The sequence below is a fragment of the Sciurus vulgaris genome, assembly GCF_902686455.1.
Source record: "Sciurus vulgaris genome assembly, chromosome: 12".
Classification (NCBI taxonomy): domain Eukaryota; kingdom Metazoa; phylum Chordata; class Mammalia; order Rodentia; family Sciuridae; genus Sciurus; species Sciurus vulgaris.
Window position 1 is genome coordinate 108,636,613 of NC_136473.1, and position 25,585 is coordinate 108,662,197.

Sequence of the window (25,585 nt, forward strand, 5' to 3'; positions counted from 1 at the left end):
GGAGATGATGTTTATAAACGTGTTAACAAAATATGAAAACCACAAATGTAAATACTCAGATCTGGTCTTTCAACTTCTGTCCACAGGAGTGGTGACTTTTCTTTTTCTTTGGGTTGGGGGGTTGTTACTGGGGATTGAACCCAGGGGTCTTAACCACTGAGTTACTTCCCCAGCCCTTTTTAATATTTTATCTAGAGACAGGGTTTCACTGAGTTGCTGAGGCTGGCTTTGAACTTGTGATCCTCTTGTCTCAGCCTCATGAGCAGCTGGGATTACAGGTGTGCACTGCTACGCTCTGCGGTGACTCTTTTCTATAGTCGATATTTTGCATCATTAAGAATTCCTCCTTGACACACTTGTTTTCAATTCAAAGTGTGACCACCCTGACAACCGGGGCCACAACTATTTTCCTCCACAACGCTGACTCTGAATGAGCTTTGGAGTCTCTGAAGGGCAGAAGCCAAGTCTCTGGATAACAATCTGTGCCTTGAGCAGAATAATGCTCTCTTGTTCAACACTTTGGCACATGATAGGCCTTGCTTAGGATTTCAGGAATGGAATAGAAGATCCAAGATTCATTATTTAGAGAATACTTTATTAGTTTCTGTAATCAAACCCACGTAGATAAGACCTTACATATTTAATACAGTGCGTTACCCCTGTACAAATGGAAAAAAATTAAGTTTAACGTTTCTAGACCAATATGGCTGTTAATTTCTGTACAATGCCAACTCAACACGGTAAACTGGGATACTTTTTCCAAAGTTGACAGCACAGCTAAAGTTTCCAAAAATTCAAATTATATATATATGTATATATATATATATATTTATATTTATATAAAAAGACCAATAATAGCAGTATGTTATGCATCAATAGCAGCAACAGCTTTTCCAGGTTCTGCAGTCATCTGAACAAAATTATAGAGACATCCAGCACACTCCATTAAAAAAGGGGCCAGGGCTGGGGCGGGGGGGGGGGGGCAGTGGTGGTAAAAAAACAAAAACAAAACAAAACCCGAGAAACAGCAAAATTCTGTTACTGTTGTGATACCTGGCACCATTTTTTTTTTTTTTTTTTTATTAGCTTCTCAATCATCATCTGAAAACATAACATTCTAGAGTAACATCATTAAAAACAGCTCTGATAAAGCACGGTCACTACTACGTATCATAAAGCAGGTACAAGAGGTTTTACATTCACAGAGTATGATACAGTACTGTCCTACATCTATAATACTAGAGGATACAATTAAAAAGGCAATTATTTGAGACTTGATTCTACTTTTCCAGCAGAGGGCCCAAAGGATGGCATGACACAGCTCTGTAAAGAAATGTACTTCCTTAGGATTTCCTTTCATTGGCGGCACAGTTCCAAGTACTCACTCTCTTCATGAATATCAGCTAAAAACTGTTTATATATATATATATATATATATATATATATATATATAAAGGCCAGGAAAAAAACCAAAAAACAAAAAGCAAAACAAAACCATTGGATTCATACACAGGTGACCAAGTGGAGGCAAGCAAGACTCAACCTAACCAGCATTTTGCCAAATCTGTCCTGTTTGAATGGTGAGCGCTCCATAGAAGAAAGGAGAGGCCAAGCAGCGCTCTGAAGCCCCAGACCACAATCCAAACACAGCATCATTTCAACAGAGGCAGCTGCCAAACACTGCTCATTCGGATACGCTCCAGGATGCTGGTGTCAATATTTAATCATCTGCTCACTCATTCAGGAAGAAGGGGAGATCAGTTACTACTGTACTTTGATTGTGTTCAACTCAATCATCATGTTACAAAAATAGCAAGCTGCCATAATAAAAAATAAGGCTCCTCTCTCCAGCACCAGTTACCTTCAGCTCTTCACCTTCAAGCCTGCAAACGCCATAACCGTACCCAACGAACATAAGGGAGCAAAGAAACCACATGAGATCTACTGGCCGGGTCTGCCACACTGTTCAGGCTGAGCTATTCCTCTGTGGTGTTATTCTCTCCTATTTCTGATGTTTCATCTAACCGTAAAGATTTTTAGTTCTAAATTATATGCACTTAAGGAATATGTGCACATATTCATATATAGATTCTGATTGAAGATGCACGGCCATCAACGGAGCCAAAGTTATACAGTAGGTGCGAGCTTGCAAAGCCTGGTTGTAACTGGTGCAGCAGCTGGGTGTCAGAGCAAATCACTCTTATGTCCTTGTGCATCTCCAAGCTCTAGACAGGATCACGTTCCAGACCATTTTAACCTGGTGGCCACTGGCATTATCTGACTTCATTCTGTTTCCCCTCCCCCCTCCCTCAATACCCTACAATAAACCATAGCCTTTAAGATTTTGTTTCTTCGGTTTTGATTGCTTGAGGTTTGATTGGTCCAGTTCTAACAGGTTTGGTGGCTATGGTGGGTGCAGGGGGCGGCTTTTCTTCTACTTTTTCCTGACAGACACCAGGAGGGTCGGTCAGTGTTTCAGGAGGTTTACTTGAATCACTGTCCACTTTCTGGGTTTTGCCTCCTATCTGTTTGCTCTGTTGCTGTTCAGAGAAGAACCGTTGCGTGGACTGAAGAACCTCTGCTCTCTGCTTTGCCTTAAAAAGTGAGAAACAGAAATTGAAAATGCTGCAGCATCACCAAAGCCTGTCAAATCAATCTCAGTTCAAATTCTTTTACCAATCACAAATCAGTTTTCCCCATGTTGGTTTGGCCTAAACCAAAGGTACCTCATTGATCTTTCAGTTTTTAGTGCATAGACTTCTTCCTATCTTTGAAAACATTTCATGTGATTTTTTTTAAACATTTGAAACAAGACCACCTCCCACCATCTTTTCAGAGTCTGCCCTCTTATAAACAATAAACATATATTGCTAGTGGTCTGACTCTTTTCTGGAACAGCTTATTGATATCAAATTTTATTTAGGGAGGCTGCTTACAAGTATGAAAACATACATGTAACACTTAAAACTTCTAGTTATCAATATGTGGTCTACAATAAAATGAAAAGGAAGCACTTATATTGTGGCATTACCAACACCTAGGACCAAATGTCTTGTGGCTGAGTCCTCTTCCCACAGCTCTCTTCTGCAGGGGAAGAGCATCAGAAATTAGTAACTACAACTTCACTTGATCACTAAGTTCTGATAGCTCCTACCACATTCTGAGCTGGTAAAATAATTTCTTAGTTTTATTGACTATGCGTCCCCAAGAATATACTTACGTCAACCTGTAAACTATTCTCTGTAACATACACAATTCAAACTTAAGTCTCTATACCTCTTGCATTTAACAAAAAAAATCCTTCATGTTCTACAGGTAATCTGTACTAGCCAAAGATCTAAAGTAATTTTAAGAAATCTGTATTCTCTCCCACCCCGTTAAGGTCATTAAGCTCTACTGTCATTTCAAACAAGAGAATGTGTGAAAGTAAGTGCCAAGGAGCCAAACTGGAAATCAAGGCCAAATAATCTCCAAAGCTTTTTATGTGTACTAGTATTTTTAGTAGAAGCAGACGAAAATCGTAGGCACGCTTGGCCTAATAAAAGTGGATAATATTTAACAAGTTTTACTGCAGGGCAGTCTTTACATTTTATTACTCGGCATCAGAAACACAAAGGATGTCAATACAGAAAGGAACTTTAGTCCGCCAATTGAACTCTAACAAGGCATCACAAACATGTTTCTAATTCAGAGTAAGAGCATCACTATGCACTCATCCCAGGCTGCAAGCAATAACTTTTCTTTGTTCCAGTCTGATCTACATAGTATAAAACAGATGAAATAACTAAGATCTCGAAGGTGAAAAAACTTCCTCTGGCTGTACAGGCAGACAGGTAAGGGCTATACTACAAAAGCTGTCCCCACACAGACTCCTAAAGGCACGCCTCTGCTTCAGCAAACCTTGTGTTTACTAGTGCCTTTCATCATGAAGGATCCCAAAGTGCTTTTCTGAGTTCTTCATCTATAACTGCACAATCCATTGCAGAACATGCCCACCTCAAGGGGCAGGCAAAAAAGGATGTGAGAATGGTTTGAGAAGAAAATTGTACTGGAATGATTCATGAAGGAAGAAAAATCAAGATAGGTAACATGTCTTACCCATTCCAGAATTTTTACATAACCATGATTACATAATAGGCTGGATGGGGGATGAAGGAGGGAGACAGGGAAGGAAGGGGGAAAAAAAAAACAAAGCAAAAAAATGAAAGAAAATGGGGAAGGCTAAAATAATCCATAATTACTTTTTTGCTATTTCAAAAATATAGCATACGAACTCAGATCTCCCTCAAATACTTGTTTTATAAGCAGTTCAATTGACCAGAGTTTAAAATGTTATTTTTTGACTATAGTTGTAAAAAAACAAAACACAAAAATAAAAACAAAAACAAAAAAATTAAAAAGTAAAAAAAAAAAAAAACAAAGGAAAATGGTGGGGGTGAGAGGGAAAAATAGGGCAGCAGGTAGGGAGAGATGAATAAAGTAGCTTGGTCAAGTCTCTAGGTAATAAATGCCTGGATATGTGGTCATGGTCCAGAGGCATCTTAAGACATGGTTCAGAGACAAACTCTTGCTCTGTTGGCTGTTAACACTGTACTAACCTTCATGTCTTGTTCAGCCTTCAACGCAGCCTGGGCCTGATTACCTCTGACTCCAGATAGTGATCCACAAGGACCCCTGGCTACATGTGGCAAACGAGCATGGCTCATGAGGCCTGTGGTCAGCGGAGGAGGCATCTGACTGGCCAGTGCCATTGGTGGCCTCTGAACAGGCGCTGGGAAGGTGTTAGTATGTGGGGCTCTTACCAATGGAGGGACCAGGTTAGGCTGAGAGAGAATCTGAGTGAAAAAAACAAAACATACAACATTGAACTGTTAAAAAAAAAAAAAAAAAAAAAAAAAAAAAAAAAAAAAAAAGGCCAACTAGACCAGGTTGGCTTATCCCAGAATAAATCTGTGCCCATCCTGCCAGTGAAAGGAAGCTTATGGATTGTGCCGTTTCATTAACAAAGACAAAGAACAAACAAGTCATGCTAGGAGAATTTAACAGAAAAATAAGGCAAAGCATGCCACGGCATGTCAGTTGATTCTAGCACTTCGGTTGCAAATTCCAGAGGGGGATGGAAAGGCTATTCATGAAGATGTCTTTTAAAAAGGTACACCTGCAGAAAAGGCATACACCTACACCAAACTTAACCTGAAGATAATCTCAGAAACCCATTCTAGTTTGTGAGAACTGTTATCAATTTTCAGTCCTGTGATTAGCAAAGGAAAATTAACTTTTTATACATTTATTTAAAACATCTATTTGAAAATTTTACTTTAACTGCACATAGATTTATTAAAAATAATAAAAAAAAATAAACAAAAAAAGCATAATAAGGAAAAAGCCCACTTTGAACCTAGAAAACTTCAAGCACTGGGACCTTCACTGAAAAGTCAACTTTCTCCAAAAAAGATAAATGGAACAGGACTCAAACGGTCAGAGCTGTGTGGGGAACCTTTGGAATATTTCTATTGTCTGCTTTAAAACTAAACCATTACTATTGGAATCTAGCTATAAATTGCAAAGAATATATTTGAATATCAATTTATTGTTAAAATCAAACTTTTCACTTAAAACTGTACTTATTAAACTGGTTAACATTCAGTAAGATTATAAAATCAGAGATTTAATAAGATCAGCAATTTTATGCAAGTAAGTAATACTCATTCTTACTTATATCTGCCTACCTGGGGTGCAAACTGTGTAGGAAATGGCTGTGTCATTCTCACGGTGGCGGGGGCTGACTGGAACTGCTTCTGATAGACAATGCTGCTCATTTTGCTGGACTGGCTGTTTGGACTTGTTGAAGTAGCCCTTGGAGAGAAAGCCACTGCTGGTCAGTACAGTACTGCCATGTAAATGCTGCTAGATTTTTATAGGCATTTTTTCTTGGTATTTTCATCATACTTGATAGTTAATGAAAATTGATCAAACATTGTGCTATGAGCCACTGGAAAGGCAGAGGCGAGAAAAAAAGAGTAGCTACTTTTGCCCTGCATTAAAAGAACCTTCTTTCTTTATGCAGTACTGGATTGACCAGGATCTCACACGGGTTAGGCAAAGCATTCTGCCACTGAATTACATGCCCTACTGTTTTTTTTTTTTTTTTTTTTTTTTAATTGTAAACAAATGGGATACATGTTGTTTCTCTGTACATGGCGTAAAGGCATACCATTTGTGTAATCATAAATTTTACATATAGTAATGTTGTTTGATTCATTCTGTTATTTTTTCCCTTCCCCCCTGCCCTACTGATTTAAGACAGACTCCTAGCTAAGTAACTTGCCTGGGCTGGCCTGGAACTTGTGATTTTCCTGCCTCAGCCTTCTGGGTAGCTGGGATTATAGAGGTGAGCCTCTGTGCTTAGTTGAGTCTTCTTTTTTTCCCCCAGTGCTGGGGATTGAACCCAGGGCCTTGTGCTTGCAAGGGAAGCACTCTACCAACTGAGCTATATCCCCAGCCTCCCTGAGTTTTCTTAAAATACATTTTAACATTTTAGATAAAATTATCAAGACTGTTGACATATAATAAATTAACAAACAAAAGGTGATTGATTACTCTGAAATGTCATAAACAAATTTAAATATGCATTTTACCGGAAAGGACTAGACGTTGGTGTGGTGCTTCTACCACCGATTGGAGGTGTGCCTGGTTTTATATCAATGCCACTTCCAAAGGCTTTTAGTTCCATTTCGGACATCTGAGAAAAAGCATTAAGTAGACTTAACATTCCTTCAATTCCACAAACTAGGTGATATGTTTAATGTCCTGTATATGAAGGCTTCATGTAGGAAAGGACGAAGAACCTCAACACAAAACTCTTATTGCCAGGCTAAACAGACTAAAAATCAATGGAATTAAACAAGCCTAAGACACTCTGGCTCCATTCATCCAATTCTTCCACAAAATTTGTTAATCTTTGTTTTAGGTAAAAGCGAGAGGGAGCACACATTGGTAAGAGTAAGTAATATAGAAGTTTGAGATTTTTCTGCAGGGTGGTAAAAAATTGATACTTAAACACACACACACTCATCTGAACATATGGGCTTCAGTTTTCTCGTAAGAGCATACAGTTCTCTTCACTTACTTTTCCTGTGGTTGCGATCATGCTGTGCTGTGTCCCAGCAGGGATCAGTCCTCTGAAGGGTTGGCTTACTTGTGCAGGACGGCTCAGGCTCTGAGCCTGAGCTTGTGGGGTAGTGTGCTGTAAAGGGGGCTGAAGAGTCTGAGGCAAAGCAATCAGAGGCTGCCCTGTAGATCCAAAATTAGGCAAGGACAGCTGGGATGCTGGTAAAGGAACTGTAACCTGAAAACAAGCAGGTGGACACTGTAATCATCTGCTTATGACTTCGGTGTGCGTATCCCTGTAAGGATACACCACCCTTCAAATACTTCTGAGTAAAACTTTAAATAGAATACATTGGTCTATAAATATACTTCATATACAGATTTTTGCTTAGTACTATCCCATTCTTTTGTTTATCAACAAAATGTAGTCATTTTGGGAAAAGTACTTTTGGGCAATTTCATCATCATGTGCACATCACAGATGGTCCTTCTATAAACTAACCTAGCTAGGACTGTGATCTCTCTTAGAAGAGGTCTTGCAATGTGTCCACACTGGTCTCAAATTTGTGGGTTCAAGGAATACCCCTGCCCCTTACCTCAATCTCCTGAGCAGTTGTGTGCTTGACTGTGGTTTTGTTAATGTTGTGTGTAGTCAAGAGACTATACAACTGAAATAATTTGACCAGTTTTGAAGTTTACAGTATATGTCAAATAACCATAAAATACATGCTACAATTTAAGAAAGTAGTCCTGAGTTCCCAAATAGATATTTGTAGTGTTTTCTCTTCTGGTTAAAAAAAGCTTCAATAAGAAAAACAAAGAATCTTTAAGTTCTCAAACACTATAATCTTAATGTCAATGATATGACATTACAGGTATAAACTGTTGCTCCTTAAAATAACAACCCAAAAGAGTCATGACAAAATAACTAATGACTTGCCTACTATCACGTATAACCAATTAGAAAAAAACCCCAAAAAACAAAAAGAAAAAACTAATGACTTGCTCTTCTCTTCCAGACTTCCATCTACTTTGTAAAAAGATGATTAATGATGCTTTTAGAGGAGACATTAAAAAAATCATATATTTTTCACTGAAAAATACTGTTGCACTCATTAGAAAGGTGATGGTCATTTTACACACTTGCCGTTCTGTACTACACCACCCAATGTGTTACACTAAGCTGTTGGTAAGAGTCTCCCTTCACCTCTAACACCACCTACCACACATTGATATGCCTGAAAAATGGTTTTCAAACTTTCACGTTCTTAAGAGTGCTTGGCTAAAATAAACTATATCACATGGAAACTCAGTCCAAAAAAAAAAAGTGGGATGTTGTGACTATAGTTCAGTGATACATGTGTGAGGACTTGGGATCAATCACTAATACAGGGTGAGAGGGGACCCAGACAGGATTAAAGTGGGGAGTTAGCAGGAAGAGTCAGGAGAAGGGTATTATGGGATTGAGAAAAGCACCTTCAACCTGCCGGTGAACTCAATGGAATTCCCAGAATACCTGAGGAAAGTTTGAAAACCATACTGATACTGCCCATTTTATTTCTACATAAATTCCCAGACAATAACAAAATCAATAAAAATAATAATAAAATTGAGGAAATTTACCATGCCATAGTTTACCTGCTGGAGAGCACTTGGTGATTGGGCAGTGTTATAAAAATTTGTTTGCCCAGGCTGTTGTACTTGTCCAGAATAAAGATTTGAGGCCTGAGTCAGATTGGCTCTAGCCTAGAAAAAAATTTTTATAAGAAAACAGTAAGAGGCTATCTTTAAAGCAGTCTCTAGCAATACTAGTATTACATAAAAAGGAAAAGGTAGATCATCATTATTTTTTCAATGTGTCGTATCACACTTTTTTCTTAAAAACAAAAACAAAAAACACAAGTTTCCTTAACATAATCTGGATTTTTAAAAATGGGAAAACAATCATGATGGTGCATAGTGCTGGCCCCGCCTTACCTGGAGAAGGTGTGTATCAATCAGTTGGGAACCTCCCAGTCCTGATGCCTGCCCTAGCTGGTGTTCATACAATATAGGAATAGGCTGAGTATTTGAAGTTTGTTGAAAGGCAAGACCTGATTGTGCCTTGGCAAGTTCCTGGTGCTGGACAGCTGGGAAGTTGTGGATAGCAGTACCAGAAAGCACCACAGATGGCTGGGACAGACTGCTTTGCATAAAGGCTGGCTGAGATCTATGTAAATATTAAAGAGGAGAAGGTTGTGTTACAAAATAACTCAACAATAAAATATCTCAAATCTGAAAATCCTAAGAACGAGTACCACAAATGACCAAGTACTCTAGTGCTTAGAGGAAAAACTGCTTTCAAAATCTAAACTTGTGTCTTCCAATACAGTAGCCTCTAGCCATAATTACATACAGGTGTCTCACTACATTCCGGTTGAACCAGTCTGATCTTAAAGCCCATCTTTCAAGACAATTTGTTGACGTAGGGATTATAAACATGAAGAGTCAGTGCATCGCTCCTCACCTTCTCAAGGCTGTGTGGACAGTACTAACTGATCACACAGAGCTGGAGAGTGGCCTCAAACTCTCCAATATTGCTTCAAGCAGACAACATAAATTAAAAGAAGACTGGTTTGGGGCTGGGGGTACGCATAGCTCAGTGGCAGAAGATTTGCCTAGCATGCACAAGGCCTTGGCTTTGACCGCCAGCACTGAAAAAAAAAAAAAAGACTGGCTTGTGAGAGTAAATTTCTGTTATTCCTGGATTTGAATAAGTTTTATTTCATTTATTCATTCATTTATTTTCCTGCGGTGCTGAAGATAGAACCCAGGGCCTTACACGTGCTAGGAAGTGCTCTATCACTGAGCCAGACCACTAGCTCTATAAAATTTCATTTTTAAAAGAAATTTCAAGATATCCTAAATTTAAAAAACAAACAACACACACACACTTTCTCTCTCTCTCTCTCTCTCTCTAACTTCTAGCTCAAGTAAATAGTTTTATACCTAATTGGAATTTCATGAAACAATCAAACTACATGTCAGAAGACTTAAAACTAGGAAATACTATGTGTGTAATGATACAGACACACAAAATCTACTGAAGAATCATCAAAAAGCACAAAAGTCATATTTATCAAGTTTACTAATGATTCTGTTCTCTTTTAAGAAAATTCTATTAGTTGAACCTGGCTTCTTTATGAATATAAGTTATGGTAATCTAAAAGAAATAAGCTGTATCATTTGATGCAGAGTTTAACTTACTAATTATAGGACATATATCTGTCCTCCCCCACTCCCCGGAAGACACAACCCTGGCCCTTTCTATTTTTTAAAATAATTTGAGACAGGTTCTCACTAAGTTGCTTAGGGCCTTGCTTTGTTGCCGAGGCTGGCTTTGTACTTACAATCCTCCTACCTCAGCCTCCCAAGCTGCTGGGAGTACAGTGCTGGGACTGTGCCTGGATGGAACTACTTTTATAAAACACACTTCTAAAAGAAAATGTACTGCTTCCTAATTTTCCTAAGCCAAATGTCCTGAATGCAATTTATTTTTCTTTCTGATCATCAGGGATGTTACCAAGAATATGGACAGTAGCTAAGGTACCAAGCACTGCTTTTGCCATCTGGCTATTCCCAACCCCCTGCCCTCTTATGGTGGAGACCAAAGACACCCAGGGTTGAATCAAGTTTGGGCCTCTTATTTATACTGTGGACCTCAGGTTAAAACAACAACAAACCGTTATCTCCTGAAGTTCTAACTTCCTCATGTCAAATGGGAATAACTTAATTTACTATGCAGTTAGATGAGAACTACATTAAATGTAGTCAACATATGTGAAGGGCTAAGTAGCTAGCAAAGATAAACGAAGTTCAACAAAAACCAATTTGTATTATTTTCCTAAATGTAAAAGTAAGGTACACTGCATATAGAGAACTCTCTCTTCTGCACGTGTACATAACAAAAGCTTGTCATCATTACTGTCCCTGCTTCTATTCTTTATCTGAAACTCCACCCTCTCTTCTGGTATCCTCTACCTTGTTCTCCACCGCTAGCACACTATGGTTTTGCCATGCCTTAGCTCTTCACGCAGAGGACGCTTGGATCTGCGTTCTTAGCAGCCACGTGGCACGTTAGTTTCAGGGTGTTAGCGGCCAGTATTATCTGTGAACTCTGCTATGGGGCTGTTGTCGCTGGCTTCATTAAGAAGCTCTGAGGCTTCACTTTCTTTCAAGTCTGTTGAAATGACCAGAGACTGAGGTTCACGACATATGATCAATACGTTTAACTATTTAAGGAGTCATGGTCATTCTAGCTTTGTGGAGGAAGGAAGAGGCAATAGGAATTCTGATAAGGAGGATCAGCATTTTCATTAGTTTTGACATGAAGATATTTGAAGCAATTACCTATATGGCTGAAGTGAAGAACTGAACAATTCTTGAGCCTGGGAAACAGCAGGTCCAGCCCCCAAACTCAGCTGGGCTTGATGCTGCCCTTGCAGTGGTGCATAAATAGGGATTGGAATTTGCTGAACTGAAGCTGGCTGCAGTGCAATGAAAAAAATAAAAACATTCATTTAAATGTATATGAGCATCATACATGTGAATCAAAACACCGGGAAAAATAACCTCAGACACAGAAAGAAAAAAAGATTAATCTTGGGTATGATATAACTTTAGGGAGTCTATCTTGTAGTCTAAGGTTAACTATTACAACCATAAAAATGGCAAGAAATAATACAGGATGGAAGAAGAAGTCTTTGATATTTACCTGAGAGAGACCTGGCTGGAAGCCCTGTTGCTGAGCCAGGGACGGTGGAGCCAATCGTGCATGCTGGGTATTGAATAGATGACTTGTATCCATATAGAAAGCTGGAATTTGAGCTGTAGGCCACCAGGAAAAACAAGCAATAATGTCTAAATTTCAGAAGTTTCCAAATAATAAGTAAAACTAAGTTTTGTAGATTTCTAAGTGAGCCCTCTCAAAATTAATCAAGTCATAGAAAAACTAGAAATGTGAAAAAGATACAAATGCACCCCCAAAAAAGCAAAAACAAAAGCAAAATATTTTCACAAAACCCAAAACCAACCAACTGATCAACCAAACAAAAAACGCCCCCCAAAACTTCTAGTACAAAGGTGTATGTACATTAAAAGTGTAATTAGTATTTATGAGGTTATGGAAAATAAACACTCTCCTGGCTAAAATTTATTGGTAAAATTTCACATAAATATTGAACATAAACCTACCCACTGAACCAGCAAATCCACTCCAATTTTACATCTACTTACTAGAATTTAACAAAATATATATCAAAAGAATGAATATTTAATAATTTAAAAAGTTCGGTATAGACTCTTGACACATTTCTATTACACATACTAAATTGTGACTGGCTGTTTTCCAAAATAGTATATTCTGGAGACCTACCTATATTTCTAACTTGTCCCTATTACAAACGTATAAATACCCTCAAAATTTGTTAAAAGATTCCTAGCTACGAAATTGTTACCACAGTATGTATATGTGAATTTTCTAAGAAACTTTTCAAAAAGAATTATGTTAACTTATACCTGACATCTCTATAGACACTGGATGTTAACAGATGCTAATTATTAATTTTTCCCTGAAAGGTAAGAAATAGCATCATTGTTTATTTTTAATTTAAATCTTCAGTGAGTTTAAATATTTTTTAGATGTTTCAGATACACACTGTGATTTTCATTAGGATCAGCTACGCACCACCACCATATAATTTTCCTTCTATTTTTATATTTAGTTCTTCCTCTCCTCCAAATTATTACCTATTGTTAAATGTTCTGTAATGTGACTGGAACAGTGACACAAGCATAAATAATTTTCCTAATTATCACACACCAATTTATTATAACTGGTAATCATATAAATGAAACAATTGCCCTGAGTCCTGGAATTCTTGTCAAGGAGAGAGAGGATTTAACTCTAGAGGGGGACATATTTGCAAAGCACATCAAAAAATATTTAAACTTGAAAGTGTTAACAAAGGAAAGAAAAAAACCCAGGATTTAAAAAAGTTTTCATTTTCTAAATTCTTTATATTCAAGCATACAATATTACCTGCTGCAGACTGAGACACATAAACTTGTGGACTCTGTTGTTGCTGGGCAATAAGGGAAGGCATACAGCTTAACTGTGAGAAATGACTTGCAGAAGGCAGGCTGCTGGTCTGTAACTGCTGGGGCTTCACTTTACAAATATTAGGAGGGTCTGACGTGGTGGTAGACTTTGTACTCAAAGAAGAGGTAGTGTATGTACCAGCTCCTGGAATTGGGGGAGGGATAGAGTCAGGGGAAAATATTGCACATCTGAAAATGCCACTGTTGTTGACAGTACCAAACAGGAACAATAAGATTGATGTTTATACCCATTATGTACAGTAGGCCCTCTCTGTACCTGTGGGTTCAACATTTGAGTATCCAAGCAACCACAGGATAAAAATATTGGGGGGGGGGGGGAAGCATCTGTACTGAGAATACAGTTTTCATTATTATTTTTCCTAAACTATACAGTATAATGTTTATATTGTTAGGCATTAAAAGTGGTGTGAATCTACATTGTGTACAACCACAGAAATGAAAAGTTGTGCTCCATTTGTGTACAGTGAATCAAAATGTATTTGTAAAATAATTAAAAAAAAAAAAAAAAAAAAAAAGTGCTCTCTCGGGTCCTCGCTTCCAAGATGACCAAAAAAAGAAGGAATAATGGTTGTGCCAAAAAGGGCTGTGGCCATGTGCAGCCTATTCGTTGCATGAACTGTGCTAGGTGTGTGCACAAGGACAAGGCCATTAGGAAGTTCGTCATTCGAAACACTGAAGAGGCCGCAGCCGTCAGGGACATTTCCGAAGCCAAGTGTTTTGGACGCTCATGTGCTTCCCAAGCTCTATGTGAAGCTGCACTACTGTGGGAGTTGTGCCGTTCACAGCAGGGTGGTCAGGAATCGATCTCGTGAAGCCAGGAAGGACCGAACACCCCGACCCCATTTTAGACCTGCATGTGCTGCCCCACGACCTCCACCAAAGTCTATGTAAGGAGCTGGGTCCTGAATGAGTGAAGAAAAGCTATCTTCTGGGGAAAAAAAAAAAAAAAAAAGGGAATTATAATTCATTAAAAAAAAAAAAAAAAGTGATCTAGGGATGATTCAAAGCATACCAGAGAGGCTACGTATATGCAAACATTACATCATTTTATATAAGGGACTTAGGTCAGGTATGGTGGCGCATGCCTGTAATCCTAGTCACTCAGGAGGCCGAGGCAGGAGCACTGCAAATTAAGGCCAGACAGGGAAACCTAATGAGAGCCTGTCTCAAAGTAAATAATGAAAGGGGGTGGAGATTTAGCTCAGAAGTAGAGCGCCCCTGGGCTCAAGTCCCAGTACTATACACCCAAACAAAACCCCACCAAACCAAACCCGTAAACTGATGGATTTCATCTCTCAAACAGCAGAAGTTGGAAATTCTATACACCTAAATTTTCACCAGAAAATTAAAGTTAACCCACTTGGCTTAGGCCAATTAAATTTAAATTAGATACAGACTGCAAAACATTTAAAAGCTATGCGATTATTATTTCTGAGCTGATCAAATTAGCAAATATGACTATATACAGATAAAATATATTAAAAGGTAAAACTTCATGGAAAATGTAGAAGAAAAAAATTTTTTTTCAGTTATTCTTTGGCATCTGTACTGTGTGTATTGGGGATGGGGACGGGAGGGTCCAGCAAAAACTGTTTCAGTTAGCCTTCAATGAATATTTGCCAAAATAACTGAATTTCTGAGAGCAAAGAGGAGGAAGGGCTAAGTGGAGCCAGAAGTCTTACAGAAGAGCTGATAACTCTCTCACATCTTTTGTACACCATGCTTTGGGGGATGTTATACAAAGACTGTAAGATTTTAAACAATTCAAGATATTTAAGCTGGGGATGTAGCTCAGTGGTAGGATGCTTGCTTAATATTCCTAAGGCTCTGGGTTCAATCCCCAGCACTGATCACCTGAGTATGTGCACACACACAAAGGTGTTTAAGGAAAGATGCAAAAAGTTCTACCTGATAGTGATGTTGTAGGAGTGACGGAAGCAACAGGAATCTGAGGCACTGACGCACTGGAGAATGAACTGTAACTGGCAGTGCTGGGCCCACTGGCACTACTGCTGACTCCACTTGCAATTGGAGGTGCTGTGGAAGTTACTGGAGACCCCTTTTCCCGTATATTTGGAGAATTCTCCCATGCTTTTCGTGCAGACTCCATCTGTAAAAAGGAGGACATTTGTTAAAACAAAAACAAAAGACAAAATACAGAAAAAGTGTATTGTTATGGTTTGGATATGAAGAGTTTCCTATAGACTCGTGTTGAAAGCTTGGTCCCTAATGCAGCCATGTTCAGAGGGGGCGCTATGGGAAGTAACCGGGTCCTGAGGGTTCGGATCTCCTCAGTGCATTACTAATTTGATGGCATTATTGGGAGTTAGTGATACTGTAGGAGGGTGGGACCTACTGGAAGGAATAGGTACTTGGAGACTATATCCTATTTCTCTCTGGCCCCTTCCTCTTTCTCTGTTGCCTAGCAGCTATGAGTGAATGGCTTTGCTCCACCAAGCTCTTCTGCCATGATGTTTGACCTCATGTCAGGCTCAAAAGCAAGGGAGTCAGTTGACTGTGAACTGATAACTCTGAAAATATGATCCAAGATGGATCTTTCCTCCTTTACGTTGTTTGTCAAGTATTCTGGTTACAGTGGTGAAAAGCTGACTAATGTGCATATATCTATCTATCTAGATACATTTATACACATGCACACGTATGTATATGTATATGTATCTATCAATAATTAAATTCAAACACAACGTTGAAAACTACACAAACCAGAGAAAATCTATGGATTTCAAATTTTTCACTTGCCCCTTTACCTTTGCTCCGTTACTCAAATTGAGATTATGGGGGGTGGGGTTCAATTACATTTCTACAGGAACTTGTCAATGGCTTTGGGAAACATGTTGATGAACTAAAGTTACAGCTGTTGTGCCATATACTATGAGCCCCGTACCCCCCGCCAGTGTAGAATAAGAAAAGGAACCAAGATGTTCCTTTAGAATGACTTAAGGCTCTGCCTATGATCACAGAGGTTCTTAGGAAATACCTATTCTCCACATTTTTTTTTTTTTTTTTTAAAGCTAGTGCTTATCAAATGCAAGGTATGTTTTGGTTGTCTGTTTCATGTTCACAGTGTCTTAAAAAGGCAAAATACAATTAGAAAGTTTGTAGGCTTTGATGCATTTTAGACACTTCCTGTTTCACCGACCTCTAAGCATTTTAGGTACTGGCTGTAGCCATTTCAATTTGTGGTTCTGGATTTAATTGTAGTCTTCTAATTTGTTAAAAGCAGAAACAGGTCTTTTATTCAATCTGTTTAGAGCAACACTGTTCAACAATGTGCAAGAGATATTACATAAATGAAAGTCACATATGTAATTGGATCCTGAATACATTATCTTGAAGCTACTTTACTAAGTAGAACAGATACATAGATTTTGAAGTTCACCATTTTTAATACCACTGTTGGGAAGCTTGTGGGTCCTTGAGGTACCAATTTCTAAAATTTTAATGTACTTTAAGAATGTGAAAGAGCCAACAAGTTCACTGTGGAATAAACCCAAGGGCCCCCACCTGCATCCCTTTTAAAACACAGTCCTCATATCACTTTGTCTTAATGACTACTTGCCACCGTTGTACATTCAAAATGTAGGATGCCTATGTGCTTGGGAAGTCTTTAATTTTTCTCACAATTACCTTGTTGATTTCAAATGTATTCAATTTAAAATTGGGGGGCGGGGGGTTAATCAAAAAACAATTTGGGTGTACACTGTCTTTCACACCAGTTTTGCTGAGGAAACAAATTCTAGCAAATCAACACTGCATAATATATAGGCCATATGTATTGACTTAATCTCATTTATTAGGCAGGAAGAAAACTTGAAATTTCTATTTTTGGAACTACAAGGAAACTAAAACTACTATTGTTTAACAATACACATTCTCAGCAACAACTATATAGATATTTCTTTATTTCATTTATTGCTCAAAAAGAGATGTCAGAAACAACAAAACTAGAGAAAGCTTTGTGCTTTATGCAATTTAATTGCAACTAATCGTATATTATTTCTTCTTGGAATGATAAAACATGAGTGAAAGGCACAGATGAACAATATCCTAAAGAATTAACTACTGGCTTAAAAAATAAAGACAAACTGTTTATGTGAAGTTAGATTACTGTCTTGGATAGCATAATGATAAAAATCATATAAATTATTAGACAAAGTAAAGAACACAGACTGAGATAGTCTATAAGTGAAAAGAAACAGCAAAGGCCTAACAGGAACTGGCAGTATGGGGTGATCCAAGATGGTGGACTACAGGGTGACAGCACCTCCGGTCGCTCCAGAACCCAGGATTCAAGAAGGGGAGGCATTGAGAGACTCGGACTAAAATAAAACCATTGGGTGAGTCTCCCCCACCCGGTGAAGCTCGGCCCGGGCGGCTAGAGTCTTCTCCAGGCAGCCCTGCGCACTCTGGCGGTGGGCTCCTCCCACAGGGCCAGCTTCTCCAAGCAGGCCCCCCAGTGAGAGCCTTTCCACACAGAGCCAGCTCTAAGCCCTAGAACCAGTAGCGGGCTAGGGGCAGCTTTCTTCGGAAGCACTGCATTATCAAGTTACTCCAAGACTTCAGGCTACTGAAGGCTGGGAGGTGATACACTGGAAATCTACAGGGACACTATAAGCCAATAGAGGAAATCTGCAATATCACAGAGTCCCACTGATATCTGACCAATATGAGAAAACAAGGGAAGAAAATGTCCCAAACAAACCTAGATACTATATCAATAAAACCCAATGACAGCACAGCAGAAGAAATTAAACAATTAAAACAATCAGGGAAGCAAACGAGGAGATGAAAGAGCAAGTGCAGGCATTAAATGATCGTACCAATCAACAGTTAAAGGAGCAAATACCGGAAGCAAGAGATCATTTCAATAAAGAGGTAGAGATACTGAAAAAAACAAAAACAAAAACAAACAGAAATCCTTGAAATGAAGGAAACAATAAACCAAGTTAAAAACTCCATAGAAAGCATAACCAATGGGATAGAACACCTGGAAGACAGAACCTCAGACATTGAAGACAAAATATTTAATCTTGAAAACAAAGTTGACCAAACAGAAAAGATGGTAAGAAATCATGAACAGAATCTACAAGAATTATGGGATATCATGAAAAGGCCAAATTTAAGAATTATTGGGATTGAGGAAGGCTTAGAGAAACAAACCAAAGGAATGAACAATCTATTCAATGAAATAATATCAGAAAATTTCCCAAATCTGAAGAATGAAATGGAAAACCAACTACAAGAGGCCTATAGGACTCCAAATATACAAAATTACAACAGACCCACACCAAGGCACATTATTATGAAAATACCTAACATACAAAATAAAGACAGAATTTTAAAGGCCACGAGAAAAAAGAATCAAATTACATTCAGGGGGAAACCAATAAGAATATCAGCAGATTTTTCAATCCAGACCCTAAAAGCTAGAAGGGCCTGGAACAACATTTACCAAGCCCTGAAAGAAAATGGATGCCAACCAAGAATCTTATGCCCAGCAAACCTTACTTTCAGATTTGACGATGAAATAAGATCCTTCCATGATAAACAAAAGCTAAAGGAGAAACCAAATCATGTCAAAAAACAAAAATGAGTCAAATGACTGGGAATACAAATCATATCACAATAATAACCCTGAATGTTAAGGGCCTGAACTCATCAATCAAAAGACATAGACTGGCAGATTGGATTAAAAAGAAAAATCCAACAATATGCTGCCTGCAAGAGACTTATCTCATAGAAAGAGATACCCATAGACTAAAGGTGAAAGGATGGGAAAAAACTACCATGCACACGGACACAGCAAAAAAGCTGTAGTATCCATCCTCACTTCACATAATGTGGACTTCAAGCCAAAACTAGTCAGAAGGGATAAAGAAGGACATTTCATACTGCTTAAGGGAAGGGACGCATAAATCAGCAAGACATAACAATCATAAATATCTATGCCCTGAACATTGGCTCATCCATGTTCGTCAAACAAATCCTTCTCAATACCAGAAATCAAATAGACCACAACACAATAATACTAGGCGATTTTCTTTTTTTTTTTGTGGTGCTGGGGATTGAACCCAGGGCTTTGTGCTTACAAGGAAAGCACTCTACCAACTGAGCTATATCCCCAATACTAGGCAATTTTAACACACCTCTCTCACCGCTGGATAGATCGTCCAAACAAAAATTGAATAAAGAAACCACAGATCTCAATAACACAATCAACAATTTAGACTTAACTGACTTATATAGAATATACCATCCAACAAAGAACGAATACACTTTCTTCTCAGCAGCGCATGATCCTTCTCTAAAATAGACCATGTTTTATGCCACAAAGCTACTGTTAGCAAATACAAAAAGAGATACTACCTTGTACTCTGTCAGATCATAATGGATTGAAATTAGAAATAAATGACAGAATAAAAAACAGAAACTTCTCCAATACCTGGGGATTAAATAATACACTATTTATTATATGATGAATGAATAACAGAAGACATCAGGAGGGAAATAAAAAATTCTTAGAAGTAAACGAGAACAAAGACACATCATATCAAAATCTCTGGGACACTATGAAAGCAGTACTTAGAGGAAGATTTATTTCATGGGGCACATTCAACAAAAGAAGTAGAAATCAACAAATAAACGACTTAACACTACAGTTCAAGACCCAAAAAAAGAAGAGCAGACCAACACCAAAAGTAGTAGAAGACAGGAAATAGTTAAAATCAGAGCCGAAATCAACGAAATTGAAACAAAAGAAACAATCGGAAAAATTAACAAAATAAATAGTTGGTTCTTTGAAGAAATAAACAAAATTGATAAACCCTTAGCCACAATAACAAAGAGAAATAGGGAAAAAACTCAAATTACTAAAATTCGGAATGAACAAGGAAATATCACAACAGACACAAGTGAAATACAAAACATAATTAGAAGCTATTTTGAAAATCTATACTCCAACAAAACAGAAAACCTCGAAGACATCAACAAGTTCCCAGAGACATATGAATTACCTAAACTGAACGAGGAGGACATACACAACTTAAAGAAATCAATTTCAAGCAATGAAATAGAAGAGGTCATCAAAAGCCTACCAACAAAGAAAAGTCCGGGACCAGATGGGTTCTCAGCCGAGTTCTACAAAACCTTTAAAGAAGAGCTCATTCCAGTACTTCTCAAAGTATTCCATGAAATAGAAGAGGAGGGAACCCTCCCAAACTCATTCTATGAAGCCAATATCACCCTGATACTTAAACCAGACAGAGACACATCAAGGAAAGAAAATTTCAGACCAATATCCTTAATGAACATCGATGCAAAAATTCTCAACAAAATTTTAGCAAATCGTATACAAAAATATATTAAAAAGATAGTGCACCACGATCAAGTGGGTTTTATCCCAGGGATGCAAGGTTGGTTCAACATCAGGAAATCAATAAATGTAATTCACCATATCAATAGACTTAAAGTCAAGAATCACATGATTATTTCAATAGATGCAGAAAAAGCATTTGATAAAATACAGCTCCCCTTCATGCTCAAAACACTAGAAAAAATAGGGATAGTGGGAACATTCCTTAACATTGTAAAGGCCATCTACGCTAAGCCCATGGCTAATATCATTCTAAATGGTGAAAAACCGAAAGCATTCCCCCTAAAAACTGGAACAAGGCAGGGATGCCCCCTTTCACCACTTCTATTCAACATCGTTCTTGAGACTCTAGCCAGAGCAATTAGACAAACCAAAGAAATTAAAGGGATACGAATTGGAAAAGAGGAACTCAAACTATCCTTGTTCGCTGATGACATGATTATATATTTAGAGGAACCTGGAAATTCCACCAGAAAACTCTACAATTTTCTCATACTAGACAAAGGGGCCAAAAATATGCAATGGAGAAAAGATAGCCTCTTCAACAAATGGTGCTGGGAAAACTGGTAATCCATATGTAACAGAATGAAACTAAACACCTATCTCTCACCCTGCACAAAACTCAACTCACAATGAATCAAGGACCTTGAAATCAGACCAGAGATCCTGCATCTTATAGAAGAAAAAGTAGGTCCAAATCTTCACCTTGTTGGCTTAGGATCAGACTTCCTTAACAGGACTCCCATAGCACAAGAAATAAAGCAAGAATCAACAACCGGGATAGATTTAAACTAAAAAGCTTTCTTTCAGCAAAGGAAACTATCATAAATGCGAAGAGAGAGCCTACAGAGTGGGAGAATATCTTTGCCACTCACACTTCAGATAGAGCACTAATTTCCAGAATCTATAAAGAACTCAAAAAACTCTACACCAAGAATACAAATAATCCAATCGACAAATGGGCTAAGGAAATGAACAGACACTTCACAGAAGATCTACAAGCAATCAACAGATATATGAAAAAATGTTCAGCATCTCTAGTAATAAGAGAAATGCAAATCAAAACTACCCTAAGATTTCATCTCACCCCAATTAGAATGGCGATTATCAAGAATACAAGCAACAATAGGTGTTGGCGAGGATGTGGAGAAAAAGGTACACTCATACATACATTGCCGGTGGGATTCCAAATTAGTGCAGCCACTCTGGAAAGCAGTATGGAGATTCCTCAGAAAGCTTGGAATGGAACCACCATTTGACCCAGCTATCCCACTCCTTGGCCTATACTCAAAGGACTTAAAATCAGCATACTACAGAGATACAGCCACAACAATGTTCATAGCTGCTCAATTCACCTTAGCCAGATTGTGGAACCAACCTAGATGCCCTTCAGTTGATGAATGGATAAAGAAACTGTGGCATATATATACAATGGAATATTACTCCACCATGAAGAATGATAAAATTATGGCATTTGCAGGCAAATGGATGAAATTGGTGAATATCATGCTAAGTATGATAAGCCAATCTCAAAAAACTAAAGGACAAATGATCTCACTGATAAGCAGATGACATATAATGGGGGGTAGGAGGGGTTAGCGTTAGGGTTAGGGTTAGGTTTAGGGATAAGGAGGGTGGTAAGAATGGAGGAAGGAAGGACTGTATAGAGGGAAAAGAGGGGTGGGAGGGGTGGGGGGAAGGGAAAAAAATAACAGAATGGGGAAAGGAAAAAAATAACAATGAATCAAACAACATTGCCCTATGTAAATTTATGATTTTTAATTAAAAAAAAAAATTACAAAAAAAAAAGTATCACAGCAAAGTGCCAAGTGGAGAGCTTTGTCTTGTGCTACTTTAGCTAGATGTGAGGAATAAGTCTGTGGGTTTATATGTATACATGTGTCAGAGAGGGTGAGTGTGTAAACATGAAAGTATGTGAATACTTATGTAATAAATGTAACACTGGAAGCAAAAAAAAAAAAAAAAAAAAAAAAAAAAAGGAACTGGCAGTAAATAGTACAGACTGGCAAGGATGATAGAAAGCATGGGTAGTCGTAGTTATTTTCTAAAATTTTGTAACTTTGAACATATTTACCAAGCCTCTTATAAGAAGAGGGTAAGGGACAGAAGTGATCAGGAGGCTGGGGACTTGAGTTGAATGAGTCCAGAAATGAACACAGACCACATGATAAAACAATTTAGGTTTCCTCTCCTCTTTCTAAACACCATCAAAGATATTCACTGTCAACCAGTGAATTAACCAGACGCTAATTACTGCAGTTGCCCAGATTATGAACAAAGAGCAACAGTGAGATAAGTACACTTAAAAAAGAGAGAGAAAAAAGAAATCATCACATAATTCCATTTTTTTTAAAAGGATGACTAATAAATCTGAGGTACACAACAGATTACAAGTTGTCTCAAATAACTCAGCTGTGAAAAAATAAATATAGCTCAAAATTATAAATAAGAGATAAAAATAAGCCTAAACTGCTTGACATTAAATAGTGCTAAATCTGTTTTGTACACTTAAATCAAAATCTCCTGATGTTTTTTATTAAGGAATACTCATGTTAATTAACTACCTTTCTATAAAATATTTTTAATGACTAAATTGCGTTCACTCACTTCACACTTGAGCAGGAAAGACAAAATACAAAATTATAAGCATAAAAGGCCTCACTTAAAACATGATATCAAGTCACTGTTAATTGGCATTAAAAGCTAGTGAAGTTTTAAGGAATAATTTCACATCTCCATTTCCTCAGCTTGGTATTGTTGCTTACCACATAAAACTAGTAGAGATACCAAAAGAACATGTCCCCTTGCATGCAATAATGAAGGACCCTTAGAGATAGAATGTACATACCTTGAAGGTGAGGCTGAAAGTAGTGGGAGGAACTGAAGTGAGGCTGGAGCTCGCTTGTATAGTCTCCCTCTTAGGGAGGGGTAGGGTGTTAGGCAGGGGCACCTGAAAAGGCAGGCAACACATATCATAATCTAACTAGGTCTGCTACAAAAGCCCCATTAGTGACAGCACTAAAGACTCCAAGTATGGTATTTACTTTCCATCAGAGGCAACAGGGAGATTTGATCACTTAGAATTTTACTGTTTATAGTAGTTGATAATTATGCAATCAGGTAATTCTGGAGGGGGGAAAAAAAGACACTATCTTTTTATGCACAGAACACAAGAAAAAGAGCCTGCCCCAAACATAAGGTGTATGCTTAAAGGCAGCACATTTTTGTCTGCACGCGCGTCACCTGGCTGTGTTAAAAACACAAATTCTGATTCAACTGCTCTGGGTTACTCCCAGATAATGCTAATATTGTTGGCTCAAGGTCCACATGTTATGTAGCAAAGCTTTAAGGAAACCAACTTTTACCATATAGGAGGAACCACAGATTTCAACCAGAGAAGTATTTAATATGACAATGAAAAAGTAAGAAATTAACCTCTTTTCGATAAGAGTCAACTTTCTTATAACTAAACTCAAGCAACTAATATCTGGGGCAAAGTATGGAATATTATTCATACTGTAATACACCAATCGATTTTGCTATAATAATAAAATGATTATGGCAAATATTGTTAAAAACAGGCTACCATACCCTTTTTCTTCCCACTTTAAGTCTCTGGATCTTAGGATTCTATTAAATACTACTGTATGTTCACTTCTGATGGTTCATTTAGTAGTTCGGCTAAAAATGGCTGGGAAGGTTAGGGGTTTTAGGATAATCGCTGTTATATGGACTAATGGAGATCTATCAGCATGAATTATTTAACGGAGGCACTTTTATAAATCTTGCAAGTAGCTGTGGTTTTTACTTAAAATTCTTAGGATATTCAAAATATTCAGTGACTATAGGGGCTGGGGTTGTGGCTCAGTGGTAGAGGGCTCGCCTAGCACACGGAGGCACTGGGTTCAATCCTCAGCACCACATAAAAACAGGATATTGTGCCCATGTACAACTAAACAAAAATAGTGATTACAATACTGGGTCATACTAGTAAGAAATAATCAGTGCAGATAGTAAAAAAATGGTAGTAAGTCTCAATAAGAGAAATAGGGCTAACTGTGTTCTTTAAAAACAGAAGTAGGTTCTATGTATAAAATGGATCCCCAGATTTTTTTTTTTTTTTAAAAGAGAACATATTAAAAGGCCCTAAAAATACAGGACATTTGTTTTCAATACTACATTAAGATCAAATCAATAGGAAACCATTCCAAACTAATGATTTTTTATTAAGCTCCTTTACTAAAAATGATCTCTCTGCTTGCTTTCAAACACACACTGGATACACTGCTAATAGACTATTCACTTCTACAGGAGACTGTGTTTCTTACTTATCAGTGTATGACTTACCACACTAGCCTTAGAGATCACAGAGATCATTAAGATGCTAATCTGGACATTTCTGATGACAAAATTTAAGGTTTTTAAAAAAAAACAAAAAAACAAAAAAACAAAAAACAAAAAACAGTGCTGTGGATTGAACTCAGAGCACTCTACCAACTGAGCTACATCCCCAGCCCAAATGTTAAGGTTTCTAAGAATGATTTTTCCATATTCACATTTTGTAAATTATATTTTCAGAGGATAGACTATCCAAAACCATCATTTCCTTTCTTGAAAAATCTTAGAAATAACTATATTTTTTTAAAAGGAGAAAAGACACCATAGTTAAAGAATAATCATACTCTACTGAGACTGCAGTGAGTCACTATATGATAATCTAGACAGTGACATGAGAATTAAACTGAGAGGCAGTAATTTTCTCTTTCCAAATGCTCCATTGAACAGAAGTAAACACTCTTAGAAAGGTAGGAGGAGGGAAGGATTTGACATATGAAGTGAAATTTTTTAACATTAAACAGGACAAATTATACTACCAGATCCTAGAGAGCTCTTATCACCTGA

The 25,585-nt window shown here is 37.7% G+C and overlaps 1 protein-coding gene and 1 pseudogene across 13 annotated transcripts in view; one reads left to right on the forward strand and one right to left on the reverse strand.

Annotated features, from left to right (window-relative positions):
* Positions 1 to 1,441: 1,441 nt before the first annotated feature.
* PRRC2C (proline rich coiled-coil 2C) overlaps positions 1,442 to 25,585 on the reverse strand; it is a 90,945-nt gene continuing 66,801 nt past the window's right edge. For 5 of the 12 annotated variants that reach the window (XM_079106353.1, XM_079106356.1, XM_079106354.1 and 2 more), the window contains 12 exons: positions 23,532 to 23,633; positions 15,178 to 15,379; positions 13,190 to 13,393; positions 11,864 to 11,976; positions 11,500 to 11,636; positions 9,088 to 9,319; positions 8,734 to 8,856; positions 7,130 to 7,348; positions 6,639 to 6,742; positions 5,730 to 5,856; positions 4,599 to 4,835; positions 1,442 to 2,594 (listed from right to left, as the gene is read on the reverse strand). In XM_079106353.1, the coding sequence (XP_078962479.1) occupies positions 2,337 to 2,594; positions 4,599 to 4,835; positions 5,730 to 5,856; positions 6,639 to 6,742; positions 7,130 to 7,348; positions 8,734 to 8,856; positions 9,088 to 9,319; positions 11,500 to 11,636; positions 11,864 to 11,976; positions 13,190 to 13,393; positions 15,178 to 15,379; positions 23,532 to 23,633 (2,058 nt within the window). In that variant the 3' untranslated portion in view covers positions 1,442 to 2,336. Of the gene's footprint in view, positions 2,595 to 3,031; positions 3,085 to 4,598; positions 4,836 to 5,729; positions 5,857 to 6,638; positions 6,743 to 7,129; positions 7,349 to 8,733; positions 8,857 to 9,087; positions 9,320 to 11,499; positions 11,637 to 11,863; positions 11,977 to 13,189; positions 13,394 to 15,177; positions 15,380 to 23,531; positions 23,634 to 25,585 lie in introns of all 12 variants that reach the window. The other 7 variants (XM_079106357.1, XM_079106355.1, XM_079106359.1 and 4 more) reach the window with 6 other exon arrangements.
* On the forward strand, positions 13,400 to 15,171 carry LOC306641319 (small ribosomal subunit protein eS26-like; annotated as a pseudogene). Its single transcript has one exon. The product of its transcript is annotated as a small ribosomal subunit protein eS26-like (transcript).